The sequence below is a fragment of the Takifugu flavidus genome, chromosome 10 (assembly GCF_003711565.1).
Source record: "Takifugu flavidus isolate HTHZ2018 chromosome 10, ASM371156v2, whole genome shotgun sequence".
Taxonomy (NCBI): domain Eukaryota; kingdom Metazoa; phylum Chordata; class Actinopteri; order Tetraodontiformes; family Tetraodontidae; genus Takifugu; species Takifugu flavidus.
The window spans coordinates 5,546,360-5,567,450 of record NC_079529.1 but is presented as its reverse complement, the minus strand read 5'-3'; the positions used below and the strand labels follow the sequence as shown (position 1 = coordinate 5,567,450).

General features: G+C 43.4%; 1 protein-coding gene across 1 annotated transcript; it reads left to right on the top strand.

Moving 5' to 3' along the window:
- The first annotated feature begins 12,917 nt into the window (after positions 1-12,917).
- irx4a (iroquois homeobox 4a) lies at positions 12,918-18,044 on the top strand. The gene is made up of 5 exons (XM_057045246.1): positions 12,918-13,291; positions 14,064-14,315; positions 14,842-14,948; positions 16,031-16,341; positions 16,957-18,044. The coding sequence occupies exons 1-5, from the start codon at positions 13,247-13,249 to the stop codon at positions 17,655-17,657; spliced, it is 1,416 nt and encodes a 471-aa protein (XP_056901226.1). The 5' UTR covers positions 12,918-13,246; the 3' UTR covers positions 17,658-18,044.
- The last annotated feature ends 3,047 nt before the right edge of the window (positions 18,045-21,091 follow it).

The window sequence follows — 21,091 nt, the reverse complement described above, 5'->3', positions numbered from 1 at the left end:
ATGTGGAAAGACTAAATACACACTGAATATGGCTAATACGACTGAGAAGCATGATCTCCACCTATTCTCTCCTCTACCTGTCCTCCCCTTCTCCTCCCTCTCTACCCAGCCATCAGCAGGAGGGCCCCCCCTTCCTCTTAAATGAGCCTGGTCCTGCTCAAGGTTTCTTCTGTTAAAGGGGAGTTTTTCCTTGCCACTGTTGCTTGTTGGGGATCAGGCCTTGAGATTCTGTCAAGCACTAGGAGACAATTTTGATTGTAACACACGCTATATAAGTAAAGATTGATTGATTGATTGATTGATTGATTGATTGATTGATTGATTGATTGATTGATTGATTGATTGATTGATTGGGAAAAAGTGAGCCTCTAGTGGCAGGTGGCAGTAAAAGGTCCAACATCCTATATAATGCTAAATTGTCCATCATGCATTTATTTTGTACTGCTTTTATTTACCAGTATGAACATCAAGCAAGGTGTTAGATCAGAACATGTAGCCTCCATAAGCAGAAGCTGAAGGTTGAGCTGGTTCCTCGAACCCTTAATGCTTCAATGAAAGAAAAACTTTCAGCAGTTTTCTGGAAATCACTATGTAGTTGCACCAATGTGGTCACAGGTCGGCACTCTAAACCATCGGGCCCATATTCACCCAAGCATGCACCCCCAAGCCTGGTTCCTGGGAAGGGACCTGGACAGGGTCCCTCTCATGGGTTGAGTTTTCCACTGACTAAAACTGTCTCCAACAGCAGCCTTCAGTGTCCAAAGATGAGTGTCCTCCTCAGAGGAGGAGGGGAAACAGTTGCTGCTGTGGTGTGCTCTCCAAACGCCACCAACAATTAGAATCATGTTCTCCTCGAGTTGCTTTGACACTCTCCTGATGGCGATAATATGCTGTCCTCATAAATATGACGGGCTCTTAAAGGACCCACAGGACGCTGCTTAAACCCGTCTGAAATATGCATAATGTTCCTTTTCTCTCCTACAGTGAGAAATGAGACGGAGAGTCATGTCCTATATACAGTAATATTGTGCTACTAACTTATTTAGATTGTATTGAACCTGGTGTATATGAGCTTTGAAGATTACCTTTCTCATGAAAGAAAATAACAAATAGCACATGCTATATGCTCGAGTTTTTAATTATAGGTCTGACTGTAGCAATCATATCATTTGTATCATTTTAAAGACAGGGAAAAAGCTGCAGGAGCGTAAAGGGTTTTGACACCGTCAGCGGACAATAAAACGGGAATCAGGGCGGCAAGAAGAGACAAATGCACAAATACGGTGAGTCTTATTTCTGTAACAAGCGAAGCATCAGCAGCATCAACTGGATCGCCATATTTCAAAGGGTGGGAAAGGGAATTGAGCCACAGTGCTCACCAAAGCAGAAGGAAGGCAATCTCATGGATCCCAGGCTATTGAAGAACAGCTGAGCGAAGAAATATCCAGCTTTAAACGGTAGCTTTTAAAAGGTAAATGGAGTCAAAATGCCTCAACCAATAAATTTGCCCCCAGAGACAACTGGGGAATGCATAGCGGGCAGAATAATACATGTGGGCGAGGAGGGTAATGAATTGGAAGAGATGTAGAAAATGTGCAGTGCTGAGCATGGCCCCAGTGAGATGGTTTATAGAAAATACCACTCAGATGCGCTCTGAAGCATCTTCTCCCCAAGAAAGACGGATCTTTGCTTGCGCGCCTGATTTCTTGCACATTGTGTCCTGCTGATTATTGGTTTACCCCACCGTCAGGATGGGACCCACAGGAAAGCAGTGTTTTATCCGCAGCTAAAAGCATCAAAGTGCAACTGACACGTCCTTGTTTTTGTGGAGAAAAAGGAAGAAAATGAGTTTGTTACACCATCTTGAAACTGTGAGAGCACGATATAAGAGACTCAGAGCACTATGCCCATTTCTTCCCTTCCCCTGCTGGTTTATTAGATTCCGTGGTGGAGCTTTCAGTGGACAGAGGTTCCTTTTTGTTTCCATTCATCTGAGTTAAGTCTGGCTGGAGTTGCTGTTGGAGTAGAAGATACAAGCACCATCCCGATTGTCTTTAAAAGAAAAAGAAAACATTTAAAAAAAATTGTATCTGAACCTCGTGAATATAAAAAGAAAAATTTGTGGATTTTAAAATTCAAGGAAAGATTGCACTGGTGTACGGTCCACCAGCCTGGAGCAGCGGTCCACCGGCCTGGAGCAGAGGTCCACCAGCCTGGAGCAGCGGTCCACCGGCATGGAGCAGTGGTCCAGACCCTCTGGCTTTCCTCAGGTAGTGGTGCTAGTAGGACAAAGTATTTAGAGTATAAAGTGTATAAATTGAGTAAACTTTACCTGTGTTGCGTCTCTAGAGGCTTTACAGAAGCCCACAGCCTGATCCCTAAACAAGCAACAACGGCTGTAAAAACTCCTTTTTAACAGGAACAAACCCTGGGCAGGACCAGACTATGGACACTGAGGGGAAGAGGGTGCAGAGCAAGAGTGGGACAATTCCAAGATTTCCACCACTCCTCCTAAAGAGGCATTCATATGCCTCACATGCACCTGTTGTGGATGTCTCATTCTCCCTCGAAGCCCTTCAAACTTCCCCCTCAGACAACTTGCAAAATATTTAGCATTTCAATTCCAACCCTTTTAAAGGGTAGGAAATGAATTTTTACTCATTATCGACCTGCTGCTATGTCAGTTCAGAGGAGGGAGTCCACACCCTCCCTGTGGGTCTCCAGAAGCCCCACTAAAGCCCCAATAAACTGCGACAGACTGATAGTGACCACTCCTTCCAATGTAATCCTAAATCATGTTCTTCTCTTGTTGTCCAGAGCAACCACACCACAGATTATCTGTACCTTGTGTTCCTCTCACACTTGCTGATCATACTGGTGCTGAAACAACATGGCTGTTTTAAGAGGAACCTAAAAGGCACCACGGGAGCAGCAGTCAACATCAGATTAACAAGAATCTGCATATTCCGTGGCTTGGCAGTAAGGGGAATACACAACACTGAGCAGCTGATCGTGAGCAGCTGGAGACAGCGCTTATACCTGCACCTGTCTGAGTTGTTGTAATAACATAGAACTTTTTCAATTTTTTGGGAGATAAAAATGTGTTTGCGGCATGGATTTCCTTGGTCGGACACCAAGCAAAAGTGACTTTGGGAATTAAACTCTCTGTTCTTGCGTGTGCGTGTTGAAAAATAGATGGAGTTGGGGACAGTGCACGGCGTTGTATTCAATATATGGGCCTTCATGTGATAAATTGAACGTTATTCATATATGAGTGCACACTGTTTTTTGGTTATTCTGGAGCGAAGTTGCCTCTTGTTGCCCAGGGACACTTTTCCTTTTAACTGGGAAGCAGTTAGGGGGGAATAGGTGGGTGAGGTAGGTGGGTGGGTTGGGGAATCTCTACAGACCTTGATACAATTACTGTGCCTTCCCTTCTCCTTCCGCACCACTTCTGGCCATGCTCTCGCTGCGCCACTGGGAATAGAAAGGCCCAGCTATCTGGCAGAAGATTTGGTCAGTCAGGCATCAAATGCAGGGCCCTCTTCTCACACTCTGCACCGGGGGTGGGCACGCCAGGGGACCAGCATTGTGCATTTTCACACACTTCTCTCTGAGGGGCTGCAGTAATCCTTAGCTTTTGGAAGGAAAAGTGGGTATCGAGGGTGAGAGACGGTGGGAGGGGGAGGCAAGATGGGACAGACTGACGGCATGGACGAGGGGCAGGGAGTGGGAAAGGTTGAAAGAGGGCGAAGAAGAGAAATAGCTCCAAAGGCTAGTGCTGTTGGAATAGCAGTCGGACCTGTCTACGGAACATACAAATGGTTTAATACAGGGGGGCTTTGGAGCACTGACCCTTTGTGGGTGTGCAACAGTAATGGCTGCGGGCTATAGGGCTCAGGGTCAGGGTGGAAGCAAGGAAATTTATTTCTATTCATGCTTTCAGGCCAATGTACATGTCACAGGGAAGGTGTAAACCCCCCGAGCAACAAATCTCCATCAGCCGACCCAGAGCCTCTCTCCTTCCCTTCAACTATCTCCACAGAAAATATGATTGTTTCTCAGGTCGCTTCGAACTTTTTTTTGACACAAAGGGTCAAAGGCCGACACATATTATTTGTCTGCGAGCAGTGAGGCAAAGCGAACAGAAGAGCCCGTGGAGCGTGTTATAAACTGGGAAAAAGGCAGGTGTCCAATGAACACGGAATTATTTATCTGGAAAAGGTAAATATACATTTTTTTGGGGTACAATATAAGTTTAAGGTCTCAGGAACTTTTACTGAATTAATGCCCATGAAAACAGTTTCCATATGTTCAAATTGAACAAGGCTGTTGACGTAACCACAGCTTTACCACTTACAACTCCTTCGATGACAGTTTATTCGTCAAATTAAGCAACCTGGTATCATTTCTAGCGTTGCTTTGGCAGCTGTGCGAAGAACATTGTTCCGTTTTTTTTATCTTTTTGGTGAAAACACAGAGACTAATGTGTGCTCTAATTAAAGACATTAATGATAAGAGAGTGATGTGACACTTTGGCTAGGTTGCGAGGGTGCGTGCACGAGCACGTGCGTGTGTCTGGCAGCGTAAAACACAGTTGGGCACAGAAGAGCGATAAAGGGTCCTTTAATGAGTACTTGTAACCTACTATAGATAGAGTCTACAGTCGCTCCCATGTGACCTTTATCAAATAATGCATTTATTTTAATTATGCCCGTTGTGCTAACCACTTCTCCCACATTCACTTTAGAAAGTATGCAAAGCCTTCCTTGTCGACTTTCTTGTTGGACCTGAGCATGATTCCCTGCTGGTGGTCGTAGCAACGACACCTTCACATTTCCTTCACAAACCTCCCTTCACGTCACAGTTTTGACGACACAAAAGGGTTTTCATGTTTGATAAATCACCGCCGCTGACACGAGTATCTTGGAAGGGATTAGAGAGTCAAAGCCCTCTTCCCGAGGTGGCTGCTGTACGAATGCTATTATTGCTGTGCATCTCTGTGAAGAAGGAGCGGGAGACTTCCCGACCATCTTTATTGCGGTGTTAAGGTGCAGGTAATGCCTCAGAATAATGCATGATAAGGCAAACACAGGCACTCCTTTCACAATATTCAAATGCGATCGGCCGAGTGGAAAATAAAGGAACGTGGACGGGCGGAATGACTTCCCTCTTCCCGTACTCCATAATATTCATGCTGGTGCTCATTTTCTCTCCTTCTTACCTTATTTTTCAGCGCGACGATGACAGAGAGTAACAATATCTGACGGTTAATGCTAACGCGTGTTTCTGCTGGAGGATATTGCAGATGTGAAAATTGTGCCATATCAGTTTTATTAAAGGTGAAGAACTTCCAGGGAAACGATCCCAGCAGTTTGGTTTTGTTCCAGTAAACCAGACATGTAGTAATTCTATTTCTCCATTTGCATTTTGGCAAACGTGCTGGAGCTGGATGTTGGAATGCAAGAAGAGAGGCAGCGTTCACATCATAGCTGTGTAATCTTCAGTAGCAACTAAATAACCTTGTTCATGATCTCTTGACCCTTAAGGGGGCCATTTGATTTATTTTTCATTTACTAAATAAAATCATCAAATCAGTAAATTGGAAAATAAAAGTGGAACCATCAGCTGGTTGTTGTGGTCCTTTGTCAAATGCGAAAAAATCCTGCTAAAATTCTGTTAAAAAATACATCATTAGGAATAAATTACTGTTTTAATCATAATCATATTATATAGATAATTTTCTTCTGGATGTAGTCAACAATCCATTTTCTCTTTCCGAAATGTTTATTTCACTTTGCTATTTTTCCACATACTTTCATGGGGCGCTGTGTTGACCCCAGTGCCGGCGGTGTTCAAATAAGGAATGATTTGCTAGTGTTGATGGAAGGATGGATGGATGTCTCAGGATGGGCTGAGGGGCCAAAATGTCACTCACTGCCTCCCTTTCACGCGCCCTTGCCTGTGCACACTCGCACATGAAAAGTACTAACAATGACACTGAGAGTGAGATATACATTCAAATAAAAGCTCTAAACCCAATTTTCATTGTCACGGATTAATTGCATCACACACACATACACCCACACACACACAAGCCCACTCACACCTTAACGTGTATTCATAAATTAATAACGAGGGTTCAGATGCTGTGGCCATCGTGTAATCAAAACAAGTTCTGACTCTGGTTTTGAGGTTTTTCAGGTGCTCTAGAAGTGTGCTATACATATCCAGCTTCGTGTGGAAAAAATGTAACTTGTATTTACATATTTAGGGTCTGACAACATAAAGTTACAGAAGAAGGAAATCTTCACCTTCCGCCCTAACTGAAGTAAATTTTAGTGTCACTTCTAATTGTATTTTTCCTTCATAATTGTTAGCCGCAAGGCTAAAAGTAGGCTAACGTGCATTGAAAAGTAGTGATTTTGAACTGAGAAGCCAAATTTGACCACTGCGGTGAAGCAACTTTTCCATTTTTAAGTTCTCAGGAGAGCGATTAAAGCCCTGCTTGGTTGAAAAAGCGTGTCCTGCCCACAGCTGCCACAGTTACTCTCACATTACCTGAATGCTTCCTTATGCAGCACTGCAGGAATGAGAGGCACAAAAAGCAACTGCATGTTAAATAGCTATTAAAATTGTATAGTGTTAATACCTCCAGTTAGAGGAAAATATTCAAATGCATCCATTCCGCCTTGTTCTGCTTTTGAGTGATTGAAGGAACTTGTGATTGGGTTTCCACATAGTGCCCCCATCTGCACACGCCTGCCCTTATCTGCCTTGATATTAACATGGCTCTTTCATTAGAAACCCAGCCCATTTCCTGGTTTATGGGTAAAATAAGATGCAGAATGAGACAATAAAGTGCATTTGTGTTTCAGTGGATGCATTATGAATAAATAATTGTAAGTGCCTGCCTGGGCTGCGTTGTTTCAGGACGGTAATCATTGCCTATAACACACTCTTCTCCCCTTAACGCGGCTACCCTCACTGTTCTACTTCTATTATGTAGGTGAATATTGAAAGAGGATCATGACTTTATAATATCCATCTGGAGTCAAAATAAATGATAGCAGAAAGTGGAAGGAGGTCATTTCTGGTCATACTTCCTGGAGTTATTTCTAGACAAAGACAAGGAGAGAGAAAGGAAAACAGGCCATTTGATGTGGAAAGGGTTTAACAGAAACGAGACACAAGGCTTTAACTGGTCGATCATGGTAAGGTCATGTCAGATACACTTGAACTGGAAGCCAGGAATAGCAGTTTACGCTCATAACTTATCCGCTTGGTTTCACCATCGTGTATTTGATCCCAAACCTCAAGAATATGCTGATTATTGGAGCCAACTGAGGAGATGTGTGTGCTGACAGGAAACAGGCAGTGAGCCTCAGACTGCAGCAGCAGGCTGCGTTTCAACACTAAACCCAACTTGCCAATTTTGGATGATGTGCTTCCTTCAATAACCGCTGGCTGCGCACGGCTTCGGCCGGGCCGGCTAAACTGTCCGCAGGTGTCAAGGGAGCAGAGGGAGCCAGTGATCTGTCATGACAGGGACAGAAGCCACCTGCTTTCCTTTGAGTGCGCGCGTGCGTGTACATATGTCACCAACGACAAACCGATCATGTTAAACATTGGAATGACATTAAATGCAACACACAAACACACACACACAGGCATACGCACAAGCACAAGCACGAGGTGGGACACATTCAGCCACAAAGATGATTGACAGGCCTTATTGTTGATCCTCCAGCCTGCTCAGGTGTCCCTTTACTGAAACTATATCTACATATATAGAAACTATGATATGTTTAATGACCACAACGACCTGAATATATGATTGGTTCGTGCTTGACATGATATTAAAATCAGTTTCCCCACATCATTTAAACATCCCCATCAACCCCAGACTAAACTCGTGATACTCTCCTTTTGTAGCATTTATAATGTCATTTCTCCCAATTTAAATGATAAAAAAATAAACTCCTACCTGATTTAAATGGATGTAATTTCATGGTTTAGAGGTTTTGTGGTCCAGCCTGATCACCATGACACCACTGTAGAGACAGAACAAAGGACAGAAGCACTAAAAATGTGTGTGACAGTGCATGGAACAAGTTATGGGGACATAAGATGATAAAATGCGTTTCTCATTGGACACTGTGACAAATCCTCTTTTTAAGGGCTGTTTTACATCTTAACCCTGGTAAGTAAATGTTGGGTGGACTTTATACAAGGTAAAATATTAAATACTCCTTGTCTCCGGCACCTGGGCTGGCCAAAAAGCCTCAAAAAAGGCTGGTTGATGATTAGTTTAAGTAGACTTGTTAGAGGTTAGGGGTAGATTCAGCTTAACCATCCTCCCTCAAAGGAAAAAATCAGGTAGATTTTCCAAACAAATAAAGTTCTACTACCATCCTATGGCAATATTTTTTGGCTAGGATGACGCATAAAAGACAAATGAATTATCATTTGGAATAAAATGAGGACATTAACATGAAAATCTGCTATTTAAAATCCAGTTTTGAAAGACATAACATCACGTGCTTCTGCAGAATATTCCTAATCATTCAAAAATCAGCCACATTTGCATTATAAATAACCTACATCACCGTAGCATTGGATGTGATGTTTCAGTGGTGTGAATGATGTTACCCAGCGCTGAAATCAGTGTTGACCACAGAGGAGTTGGTGAAGATGCCGCCGTTACAAGTCATGTGATTGTTTCCAGCCAGATCCTAGACTGGCAGACATGCACGCGGAGTCCAAGAACACAACCGCTGAACAAGAGGCCAACACCAAGATTTACAAGGCACAGCAGGTTCCCATTTTTGGGGCTTGGGATTCTACACACAGCCGTCCTGTGTTTCAGTCGCTGGTCAGTTGCTAAGGGAACACCTGCAGATAGCTAGTTAACTAAGTGCAGCGAAGATGCTCCCGTTGTGGTGATCAATTATGGATGAGCAGAGAGAACTTTGACATGTTAAACCACTTAGAGAGGCTGAGGAGGAAGAACAGAGCAGCGATGGAAGGGAAGAACCTAAGAAAGAGATGGCTGCAGAGAATGTCATAATGGTATTGTTTAAAAAAATACATTTAGTGTTGTTGGATTCCACAGCACATGGGGCGAAGGGCTATCACTGAAGGTGCTAATGCTGCCTGATTTGCATAATGCATTTAGATGTCGCCTTCATCGTGTGCTGAATGGGTGCCCAGAAAGATTCATTACTTACCGTGTGTTGCTAGAGAAGGGGAAGTGGTTATACTTGTTATATTAGCGTATTTATCGAATTATAAGTGCGATTGTCACCATTTTATAGATCAGAAAAGTGGTTCATTTAGAATTCTCCCAAAAGGGTTGGTTCAACCATCTGAAAATGACGTGGAATGGTTGGTGATTAAAAATGGATGATTCCTGATGAGAATGATTAAAAATGCAACCTTATTGACAAATTGCCACCTTTGGAAATGTTCTTTCTTGTGTTTTCCTTAACTTGTACGATCGTGTTAAAGCTGCAATAGTCAGATGTGTGTGTGCATCTGCAGAAGTTGGATAAAATGCGGTTTCAATGTCAGACCTTTTAACTATTTCATTACCCCTAATTGGCAAGAAAGGGCCCATTGACTGACCGAGACAACCTGACACATTAAAGGAGTCGTTTCCAAAAGTAACCTCAGCAGGGGGAAAGATCCAGAATGCTGCACACTCAACAATCTGAAAATATTTATGACCGTCTAGAAACATCTCAAACATCCTCGGCGGTAATAAGAAAAGTCGCCATTTTTATATAGAACGCCTGAAGCACCAAACCATCCAACTCATGCAAAACGCATTAGGAGCTTTAGTGCCAAAAGTGAAAAGGAAAAAAAAAATCATTGTGCTGTTCGAGAGCAGAAATAAGAAATACACTGAAAAGATCATTGGGGATCAATACTCCATTTGGTCTCCAAGACTGGACTGGACAATAGATATAGGCTAATGTTTTGCTGGATAAGCGTTGCATGTGTGTGTGTGTGTGTGTGTGTGTGTGTGTGTGTGTGTGTGTGTGATAGAGATAATGCTTAGACATTATTTCTATGACTGCAGAGAGAGAAACATGGAGCTATTTGACGGCCTGGAAGCAGCTCCAGGCTTCCAGTTGCAGCCTATGCAACTGTCCTTAACTATTGAGGTCAGCACGAGTTTCCAGGTAGTCCATTCAAAAACAACAGCCAGTGAAACAGTGAACCATAAAAGACCGGCAGGAAACACTAAAAATACAGCTAAACGTAGCAAAAAATTACAGCTGGAAAAATCAACATTACTATGGGGTCATAGTTTCAACCCAAAACGTTCTCTTCACTGTTTCCTTCACTGTGGAGGTTGGGTCCAGCAGGTCTCAGAAGCCTTGAGCCCTATCATTGAAATAAACTTCCTCATCATAATCTCACACGATTTAAATCTCAGAGATCATCAGGTGCTTTAATCAATCCTTGCGAATTGAGATAAAAATGCTCAGGAAAAAAAACTGAGCAATTTTGCTACAATTTCAAGCCTTTCAAGGACCAGGAGTGGAATTAAACTGCATAAACTAAACAACAGAAGGCAGGGTCACTATCTGGATCCAGTTCTTATTGTGGATTTCTCCAGATTGCTTACTACAACAGTCAATAACAATGTCGTTCAACATTTAACATCAGCAGTGTCATGGAAGGACGGAGCTGCGCTTGGTCGAACACACCTGACCTTTGTCTGCTTCGTGGCCTTTCTCTCCTCATATGGAGGTGATTTAAACTCCCTCTTTCTCTCTCTTCCTCCTTCTCTCACTCACTTTTTTCTCTGGGCCTCTTACAAAAACCTCACACACAAACACACACCAACGCTTCCTTTCTTGTGGCTCATTAATCAACGACAGATTATCAGGAAAGTGACACCTTTGATGATTACAGCATTTATGTAGAACTAGTTTTTTCCCCGAGTTACGTGGAAACGATGCAAATGAGGGAGCGCGCTTTAGGATGCAGAACAGTTATTATTCAGATTACAGAAGTTAGTCCAGAAGCAGCTAACTTTATACTGTGAACATTTCGTTTGGTCTGTTCAGAGGAACACATTTGAATTGTAATTCCATCATAATCGGCCCCATTAGTTGGTCCATTTCAAGTGAAGCACTTGATTTATGTTGCTCATCAACGTGATGGATGCTTCTACACTTGATCAGTGCTGAACACCACTATCCACCCTCATCTAAGCAGCCAAATCTTCACCAAGTTGCCCATCAATCTGCAGCCTAACCGATGCCGCTCACTCCTTTTTACGGTTATTGTCGCGTGATTCCGTAAAGAGTTGGGAATTTAGGTGCACAATTAGGCCACGGGCACATTTTGTCCTCAGCGGGAGCGTCTCAGCCCTCCCTCGCTCCGCTGGAGATGCAGAGCATTCCTCCTTCCCCACAGCTGTCCAAGAAGAAGAAAAAAGGAGCCGCTCTTTTAATCTTTAAACGCTAAACAAGCATGAGCTCCTGCCTTCGCCCTTCATTTTCCATCTAAAAGCATATACTAGTGCTCCTAAATATTTCATTGCTTGCGTCCAAAAACAGCGGGTAACGCGGCGGATAATGAAAAGGTATGCTGAGGGGGGGAAAGGAGAGAATTTAGACAGGGTAGCTTCATGTTTTCGATATGATTCCATATGTGGAGGCCCCAAACACACGCACAACACACAAACACACCTCCTGAAAGGTGGCTGGCTAAGAGGAGGGGGGGTTAGTGGAGAGAAAGAGAAGGCGAGTGCACGGTTGAGCAGTTCAGACTGGTTGTTAATGTTAGGGTGGCATTAGAGTTAATGCAAATTAAAAAGCTATGGCTGATCCCTTTTGACCCATCAACCCCCCCCCAATCCCCATCCCATGGCCATTCACTTGGAGGTACTAACACCCTATAATTCAATTTGTTAAAATGAATGAGGGAACAGACTTTTTTTAAACAGATCTGCTCTTTCTCCTTTTCTTCCCAAAAAATAAGCAGCAGCAAAAAAAATAAAGAGAAAAGTTACTTAGCGAGTGGACTTTGAAGCCGTTACTGCTGCTCTTCATCTCTGAATGGAAGCCACCAATTATTGCAAGGTGCCGGAATCATATTATTATGTTGGCCCCGGTCCCCTAGATAGTCATCAATCACTCTCAATCGACCTGTCACTGGCAGGCACAGATCCAGCTGGAGAGGAGAGAGCGGAGGGGTGGAGGGGGGGAGGAGAAGTACATCATCATTAATTTGAGGAGTGACCCCCGGGGCTATCCACATGTCTCAACCCAGGACTCTCCAAGCAAGCAGAACAGTCAAACATAGATAGATAGATAGATAGATAGATAGATAGATAGATAGATAGATAGATAGATAGATAGATAGATAGATAGATAGATAGATAGATAGATAGATAGATAGATAGATAGATAGATAGATAGATAGATAGATAGATAGATAGATAGATAATGATGATTTGGTTAACTCCCTTTTACATAAATATGTTGCTTTCTCTTCTCTATCATAGAGTTCTTCTCTAATGAATTTAAAATCAATGACTTCCTCCTGTGATTAGCATCTTCTCCGAGAGATGATAATAATCTGCTTAATTAGGCCTAATGCATTAAGCTGATACATGGTTTTGCATATTCGGGACGCTGGTTGGCCTAATTAATTGATCGGACTGCTGCAAAATAATCCAAAGCACTTGGTGTTTTTCCTCCCTCCTCTCACTGTCTCCTCGTTTCCCCCCTTTTTGTCGTCATCTTTGAAGGAAAATGCATATTAAAGTTACAGTCCGGTCAGTTTTGAGGGGGAAACTTCTGACGTCAGAGTCGCGGCCGTTTAAAACAACCTGCCTCTGCTGCTGACGTCTTTTATACCTACTTTTTTACAAGGCAAAAATATGTATCTGACAACAAATTACTTTTGAATGTTCTCAGCAAAGGAAGTCGATTTATAATTTGCTAATATCGCTCGTTGTTCCGAGATTTAATAACAATAACGAAGCGCGAGAAGATTTCTTTTTTTAATTATTATTACTTATATTTTTCCCCCTCTCCTTTGGAAGCCTTTTGAGTGGAGGGCATTTTACACAAATTAAACATGCTACTCTGCTTCGTCCTATAAGCATTCCGGGCGTCTGTGCTTACCAATCAATTGGTACAGTCAAACCCAGCCGCAGCCTGCGCTCCAGTTGAGACCTTCAGTCTCGCTTTATTTCTGGATATTGGGGGACCTCTCTACCATGTCATATCCACAGTTTGGATATCCATACTCGTCTGCTCCACAAGTAAGTGATTTACAACTGCCTTTGTTATTTAATGCGTTGTTGTGCGTCTGTTATTGTCGCGATTGATTATCTCATCGATTCGAGCGCGCTGCTTTTTACGCATTTTGGACAAGAACCAGGCGAGCTGACAGCCGCCGGTCGGGGAGAGGCTCCGTTCCTGCCCGCGATAACTGATGGGAAAAGGTACAAAGAAAGAGGGATAAACACGAAAAGGAGACAGACCCGCGACCTCCCGTTCACTGATATGTGTGAGATAATAGCGGCTCTGTGGTGTCAGCCATATGTTTATCTGCGCCGGAACACACACGCCAACTTGTTCTGAACACGCTGTGTGTGTTTTCTTACGCCAAAACAGCTGTTTTCTCTTGGCTGTGAGCCACAAAATAATCATTTGGGTATTACTTTGGATGTTTAATTACATACGCGCGTCAGGCGGAGCTTTTTCTCCTTTTGGACGTTTTCAGCGCGCATTAGCCAAAGAAGGTCGGAGCGTAATTTCATCAAAGATGCTGATGTTTTGGGTTGTTTTTTTTTTTTTTGGTTATGTTATTAAATCCTTTTTTCAAAACTAAAATGTAAAGATGCTGATGAGAGTAAGTGTACCTTTCAATGATTTGTCAGGAAAAATAGATGTAGATTTCGTTTAAATGTTTTTTTTCTGCTATGTTTGATAAAAGTTTCAGACATGGACGATTGATTTAGTTTCAATAGAAAACAGCCTAAACATAAGAACAAGTTCTAAAAGAGAAACTCTCCCTCGGTCTCCAAATAGTTCCTGATGACAACCAACTCTCTGACCACTTGCTGCGAGTCCACCGGCAGATCCATAGCCGACTCCGGAGTAACGGGGTCCGGTCAGACACCGGTCTACTGTCCCGTGTACGAGAGCCGCTTGCTGGCCACGGCGAGACATGAACTCAGCTCGGCCGCCGCGCTGGGCGTGTATGGAAGTCCTTACACCGGCGGTCAAGGCTATGGGAATTATGTTACATACGGCACGGACGCGTCGGCTTTCTACTCCCTGGTAAGCCATTTATCTGATCCCTCTTGGCATTGATTAATGGAGCCGTGGGGCGCGGAGGCTGGGGCCAGACGCACCTGTCTGTGTCGCCGAAAGATACCTGCTTCCCTGTGATTTATCCTCGCCTCACCCCCGTTTTAAAGGATTTAATTAAAACGGAATATTTTGGGGATAGAAAGGGAGATATATATAAAGCTTGGGGAGAAAACTGAATTAAAGACACCCCCCCCCCCCCCCAAAAAAAGAAAAAAAAACACCGAAATATCTCCTGTTAAATTATAATACGAACCAACTTCTTTTTTTTATCAGATCCCTTACCTTAACTACACATGCCCACATGTAGTGTTTAAAAATAAATCTAAATATTAAAACTCCATAATATGCTGGATGTACACTACAATAGGTTGAAATTGTTGATATTGTTGATTCAAGTCTCTCGTTTCACATGAGGTACAACATTTATTAAACACTGTCGCCTGGTTTACATTTTGTCACTTTCTATAACTTCCATCCTTGTTTGTGATTAAAGGGCACATTCGACACTAAAGATGCCACAGCTTCTGCGCATGCGGGAATAACCCAAGCAACGGCCTACTACCCTTATGATCCTACGCTGGGACAGTACCAGTATGAGAGGTATGTTTTTGTACGAATGTGAGCACGACACTCATCTGCAAACATCTGTCTGTTCTACTTTAGTGCGTTTAAAGGAGACATGAATTAGAGCAACAGCTGAAGGCTCAAATCCAGATGTCACTGAATTGTCTACAAACGTGTCCCTCAGAGTAGGGCGTCCTTGTTAGGTGAGAGTTCCCTGTGTGAAATCATCGGTGAGGTCAGGGCCATCCTCGTCCGGGAACACTGTCTGGTCACCTTCATCCCGACGCAGATTTCTTTCCTGATGAAGGGATATATTTCAGAAGACTCCTGAAGAGCCTGTCTGTAGCGTGCAAAGGTCTTCCCAATAATGAGGCGATGCTTTAATGAAGGTGACACATCGATGAAAACTGCAGCCGATGCATTCGGGAAGAACACTGAAAACGGAATCAGCGGAACTCTCAGGGACGCCCAGACAGATTTTATAGCTAAATAAGAGCTAATATCCTCTTTCCTATATAGATTACTCAATTTTGCTATTGCAGCACGCAGCAAGGGGCCTCAGTCTCAGACAAGAAGAATTAGTGGCATTCGGAGATACACGGAGGCCTTCGGCTGAACCACCCTGTCTGTACCTGTCTCTCACCCTAGGGCTCATCATTACACTCAATAAAGCAATTTTACAGTCTATTTTGTCTGCAGGGGGAGGGAGTAGGCTACAGAAAAGGTCCAGCAGTGCTTTCCTTCTGATTCCCTTAACAGTTCTTGACCTGAACTAAGCTATATAGAGCAATAAAGGCCTCGTAAAAGCCTCCCTGGAGAGGACTTTTACAGCTAACTGCTGACTGAAAATCAACACTGTGCATTTTAAATGGAGGCTTGTAGACAGAGTGGGGAGCCGCTTATATTCTGCTCCAAAATGCCACAGACATGGTCGAAAAATATAGATGTAAATGTGAATATTCTAAATAATAGAAGAAAGTGTGCATTAGTGAAAATAAATTCTTCTGAAAGAAGAAAACAGGGGCAGACTTTAAATAGAAAACCTCAACAGAGATATGAAAATTGCCCTTCAGACAAGACACCAGAGTTTTGCCTTCATTGCATTGTCTGACATGCAGATATGGCTCCATGGATGGAGGAACGCGGCGGAAGAACGCCACACGTGAGACGACCAGCACCCTGAAGGCCTGGCTGCAGGAGCACAGGAAGAACCCGTACCCGACCAAAGGGGAGAAGATCATGCTGGCCATCATCACCAAGATGACCCTGACGCAGGTCTCCACCTGGTTCGCCAACGCCAGGAGGAGGCTCAAGAAGGAGAACAAGATGACATGGCCGCCCAGGAATAAAGGCTCAGAGGAGAAAAGATATGACGAAGACGAGGAAGGCTCCCAGGAGGGGCAGATAAAGAGTGAGAACAATGAGGAAGGTTAGTATCAGGCTGAAAAGTTGTGCTATGCGCTACGTTTCATGCTAGCTTTTCTGCATCAGAATATTTTGCAAGACCTTTTATTGTTCTGTTAGGCTACCGAGAGGCTGTTTTTATTATATTTATTTTTCTTATTCATATTCGACCAGACCCTACATCTGCTGCAGTTCACTGGCATTTCTTTCATATAAAAAAATAAAAATAACCTTTAGACAAGAACCGGGTAAAATCAGCTGACCACTGTAAACCACGTGACACTCTTGCTCTAAGAACTCGATTTTTACGAAAATTCACAGGTTCATCCCGTTAAACATTTTTTTAATCATTTGGCCTCCCGTTTTTCCTTTCTTTTAACATTGCTGCTTTAGAAATATATCCTGCTGATTTGTTTTAAAAGACTTCAAATACTAATTAAGGTGTGTCAACGTTAAAAGAGGTGTGTCAACGTTAAACCTTTTTGTATTAATTAACTGAATTGTGTGAGGTGGCCATTAGTTGACATGGGGAAAAGTTAAAGGTGCTATTTTCCCCTTATTATTTTTTCAGGAAAAGCTCTAATATCAGATCTAAATCGCTGACCCGTCTCTATTCCTTCCCATTCTCCCCACGCGTTAGAAACCAGGAGTCGGCCTGATAAGGACCTCCAGCTGAGTGACTTGGATGATTTTGACACGCTGGAGTCCGAGAGCTCGGAGTGTGAGCTGAAGCACCGGTACCACATGAACGCGCACATGTCCACGACGAACGACTGTCCCGCGGAACATCTAATCAAGGACTCGTCTCTGAAAATCCCCATCCCGGTTTCCCTGGAGCAGGACTTGAGCAAAAGTTGCCTCAAAACGAGCGCGGAGGACTTCCAGACGGTCAGCGCGCAGCCCGTAAAAGTGTGCTACAACCAGCAGCCGCAACAGCACCAGATGTTAGACGGAAAACCTCGCATCTGGTCCTTGGCCCAAACCGCTACGTCCCTAAACCAGACTGAGTACCCGTCCTGCATGCTGAGGTGCCAGCCGCCGCCTTCCTCTCTCAGCCCTCCCCCTGCCGCTACCTCACCCGTGACCAGCCTGGACAACAGGCAGGACTCGCCGGTCACGACCCTGAGAAACTGGGTGGACGGGGTTTTCCACGACCCCTTGTTCAGGCACGGCACTTTGAGCCAGGCTCTGACCAACACCACCGTCTCTTGGACCGCGAACACCAAAGGCGCCATCGTGGAGGCTGAGAGGAGCGCGGCGGCTCTGCAGCAGCACCACGACTCCTCCAAAGACAGTGCCATTGCTTTCCCCATAACTATCAACAAACTATTCTGCTCTTAACAAATAACTCTTGCATTGCAAATACTGAAAAAACTTTTTTTTTTCTGACTGGCTGAAACTCTGAATGACCTCGTTAATTAATTTTATAAATATGAAAAAGGTGGTTGTTACTTTGGAGTGACATATCCGGATCATTCAGGCTTATTTGAGTTAAAGCACGCACAAAACGTATCGAAATGTTTGAATGGAAGTTTACAACTGGCCTGGTTTACATGATTATTTTTCATTTAAATTTATGCTTTTTATTTCCTTATTATGCGCATGCAAGATGTAACTGATCCTTTAGATCTCAGCACTATTAAAAGAAAAAAAAGTCTCACAAATGCACAGCTCTCTTTGCAAGTGAGAGCGTCTCAACTTTGTTCACTGTAAATAAAGGCAGTCGGATTTCCGGTGAGAGAGCGCGTGATTTGGGTTTCCTGGCAACGGTTGCTGTCCAAGGTGCTGACGGAGAAAGTTTCCTCACTGCCCTTCATATTTTTTTCCGCATTTTTATTTTTCTCTTTTCACCCCAAAAAAAAAGCAGATCTCTCGTCAACCCATTGATTTTCATATTTATTTTAATTTTAGGAAAAAGAAGCATCCACACTGATTTCCTGACAGAGAAAAGGAGGCAGCTCAGCTCTCTGAGTCAGAACAATATCAGTATCTAAGATCTGCCTCATTAACTCCTTCTAAACAGGCTGTAATTGGGATGTTGGCAGCCATATTTCATGTCAGTCTATCGATCTCCCCCCTCTCTTGCTTTGATCGTATTATCGAAACATCTCAACATCGTCCATGATGCAGCTGTCAGAACCCTAAGTTATTCGCCGTGCGTCCCTTAATGGACTCCCCCGCCAAATCATTTCATCAGCCCAAGTGAAGGGTTTGCCTTTTTTTTACACTGAACCCCTCAATTTCCTCAACTTGCGCGGGGAGGGGGGGTTGGATGTTGATCCCGATTGTGAAAACGTGAAAGGGCTTTGCAATAAAAAAAATAAAAATGGAGAGGGGTGGGGGGGGGGTGCTCGTCTAGAAGTGAAAAGGGCAAAGGAACTCAAATTAGTTGTTGCAGATAAAAAGGGCAAGAAGAAAAGAGTCAAGGGTACTTGACAGTAATGGCAAAAGTGGAGCTCTCGGGGGACCCTGTCCTGTGAGGGGGGAATGGTCGAGGGAGTGGGGGGGGGGCTTCAGTGATGAATTTTAATGGTGGAATCACCATCACGCCTCCCGTTTCTTCCAAAGTGAGTCCACAAAGGGCATTTTTCTTTAAACATGCTCCAGTATGATGTTTTTATTTGCCGGCAACAGCTGAATATTTGTTTCCTCAGACTGATGCCTCATCGTGGTGAGGCGCGTGCAATTACAGGCCCATTTAATATTTCATGTCAACTGATGGGAAAAATTAGGCCGGAGTAAAAGTCCACACAGATAAGACAATATCACCCCAGCGTTTAATTAATTTAGCGTGAAAAACACATTCTATTAGACTTTCACGTCCAAGTGGCTTTATTAAAAAAAAGAAGCGTGAAGAAAGAGAGAAAGAAAGGGGCAGATTCATGGGACGAGAGGGAGAGAGAGGCAGGAAGGAGTAAATCATTCAGCCGTGGTAAATATGAACACACAGAGGGACCACGATGGTAAATTAACGGGGGCTTTTTACATAGGGGTCATATAAAACTGTAATCAGCGGCGCGTTACTTTTCATTAAGCTGGGGTGACAGCAGCATATTCAGACACACAGCGCAAAGATCCAGGGCTGAAATAAACTGCTTTCAAACCGAGAGCCATAAGATAATTCCTTAAGCTCCATTAACAACCCTTAGCCAGAGGAAATGGTCTCCCCCTGAAAACATCTCCAAATCTAAAAGCTTTATCGACCTGGCAAACCTCAGCTGATGGCTTCTTTTTTCCAACTCTCTCTCTCTCCCTCTCTCTCTCTTTCTCTCTCTCCCCTCCTATTTTCAACATCAGGGACAGAAATGTCCAACTGAGGTAATAGACTTTGACACAACACAATAAATGGGAAATGAGAAAAGGGAGAAGAAAGGGCACTCTTAAACGGCTTTTAAACGTTGCCAATTAGGGGTTGAAGACTTGAATAAGGTCTAGGCGTTTGGCATACACCTGACTGATGGGACATTTAACCGAATACTTTACCCTCTTGGTAAAAACAATATGCCAGCAACTGAATGCAGACCAGCCTGATGCCTGATGCAGCAAAGTCCAGGCCCAGTCCTGCTCAACATGATTGTCGAAACATCATTTTCTTTTACATCATGAAAGGAGCTGATGTCCCTGATACTTCCTGCTCTGCTCCTTCTTGGTTTTTAACAAGCATCCTGTCAACATTGTGGCTGAGGGCCCACAAAAGCCTCCCCAGAGAAGGAGGGCCTGGGTCAGCCGGGTTAATACCACAGTGACCCTGAGCCATAAATATATTTACACCTCATTACACATCAACATAGACACGCTCAAACTTGGTCTTCCCCGCCATGGGCCTGACACTCATGCTAGACTGAAGTGAATACGGAATCTATTCTCTGACTAATATAAATGTAGTTAATGTGATGCAAAGCAATTTTTACTTTTTTGACATATTTACACATTGGCACCATAAAATGTAAAAAGAAATGCAGTCGTTGGTGAAACTCAACATTATTCAGTTGCCACATGCTTCTTAAAAACGGCTGAACATTAATCGGCCCGATCGGTCTGACAAAGTGGCAGATCGGTCTATGAGCGATAGCTTTAGCATTAGCACAGATAAGACATTATGGCAGCACAACATATTTGACTGTAAAACAAAATGAAATGCTGTAATCATGAAAAAGAAGTTAATGGTAGTTCCTCAGACTACAAAGGCACGTGATGGTTAGCAGGAAATTTGATTTGATACTACATATAGAAATCAATTTAATTTAATAACTGTTTCACTTATTGGTGCCTTTGAATCTGTCTCCATTGGCCTGTTTTACTCATGCTGTTCCTCCGCCTCTACCCTCACTTTCCCAATGCATGAGCAGTAGAGGAGGAGAGTGACAGAGCTCAGGTAGCGAGAAGCAAGTAGGACTGTGAAGGGAGGTATGCTTACAAATGTTTTGTATGTGCCAGAACAGAAGGAATATCTTTAATAAGCCTCGGAGTGAGGATTGCTGCTTGAGATGGGAGATTCTAGACTGTGACTCTGGTTAGAGCTCCAAGGTTCTTTTGAAAAGAGGTGTAACTTCATCTGCTTAACAGGATCTCGGTGAGACCTCATTGGCAAACAGTGGATTTTTATGTTTTGAGCTTTGGCAGGAAACTTAGGAAGGAAGAGATAGAAGTCTTAACGTTTGGTTATTGTTATATCCAAGAGTACAACATAGCCAAATAAAAGGATAGTAGTAGAGGTGACATGGTGCATGGTGAGATAAATACTGGTAAATACAGCACCAATGACTTCACAAAAT

Coding starts and splice junctions, on each gene's coding strand:
- irx4a (XM_057045246.1), top strand. CDS start 13,247: ATGTCATATCCACAGTTTGGATATCCATACTCGTCTGCTCCACAA. Junction 14,316..14,841: donor CGTCGGCTTTCTACTCCCTG/GTAAGCCATTTA, acceptor TTGTGATTAAAG/GGCACATTCGACACTAAAGA. Junction 16,342..16,956: donor GAGTGAGAACAATGAGGAAG/GTTAGTATCAGG, acceptor CCCACGCGTTAG/AAACCAGGAGTCGGCCTGAT.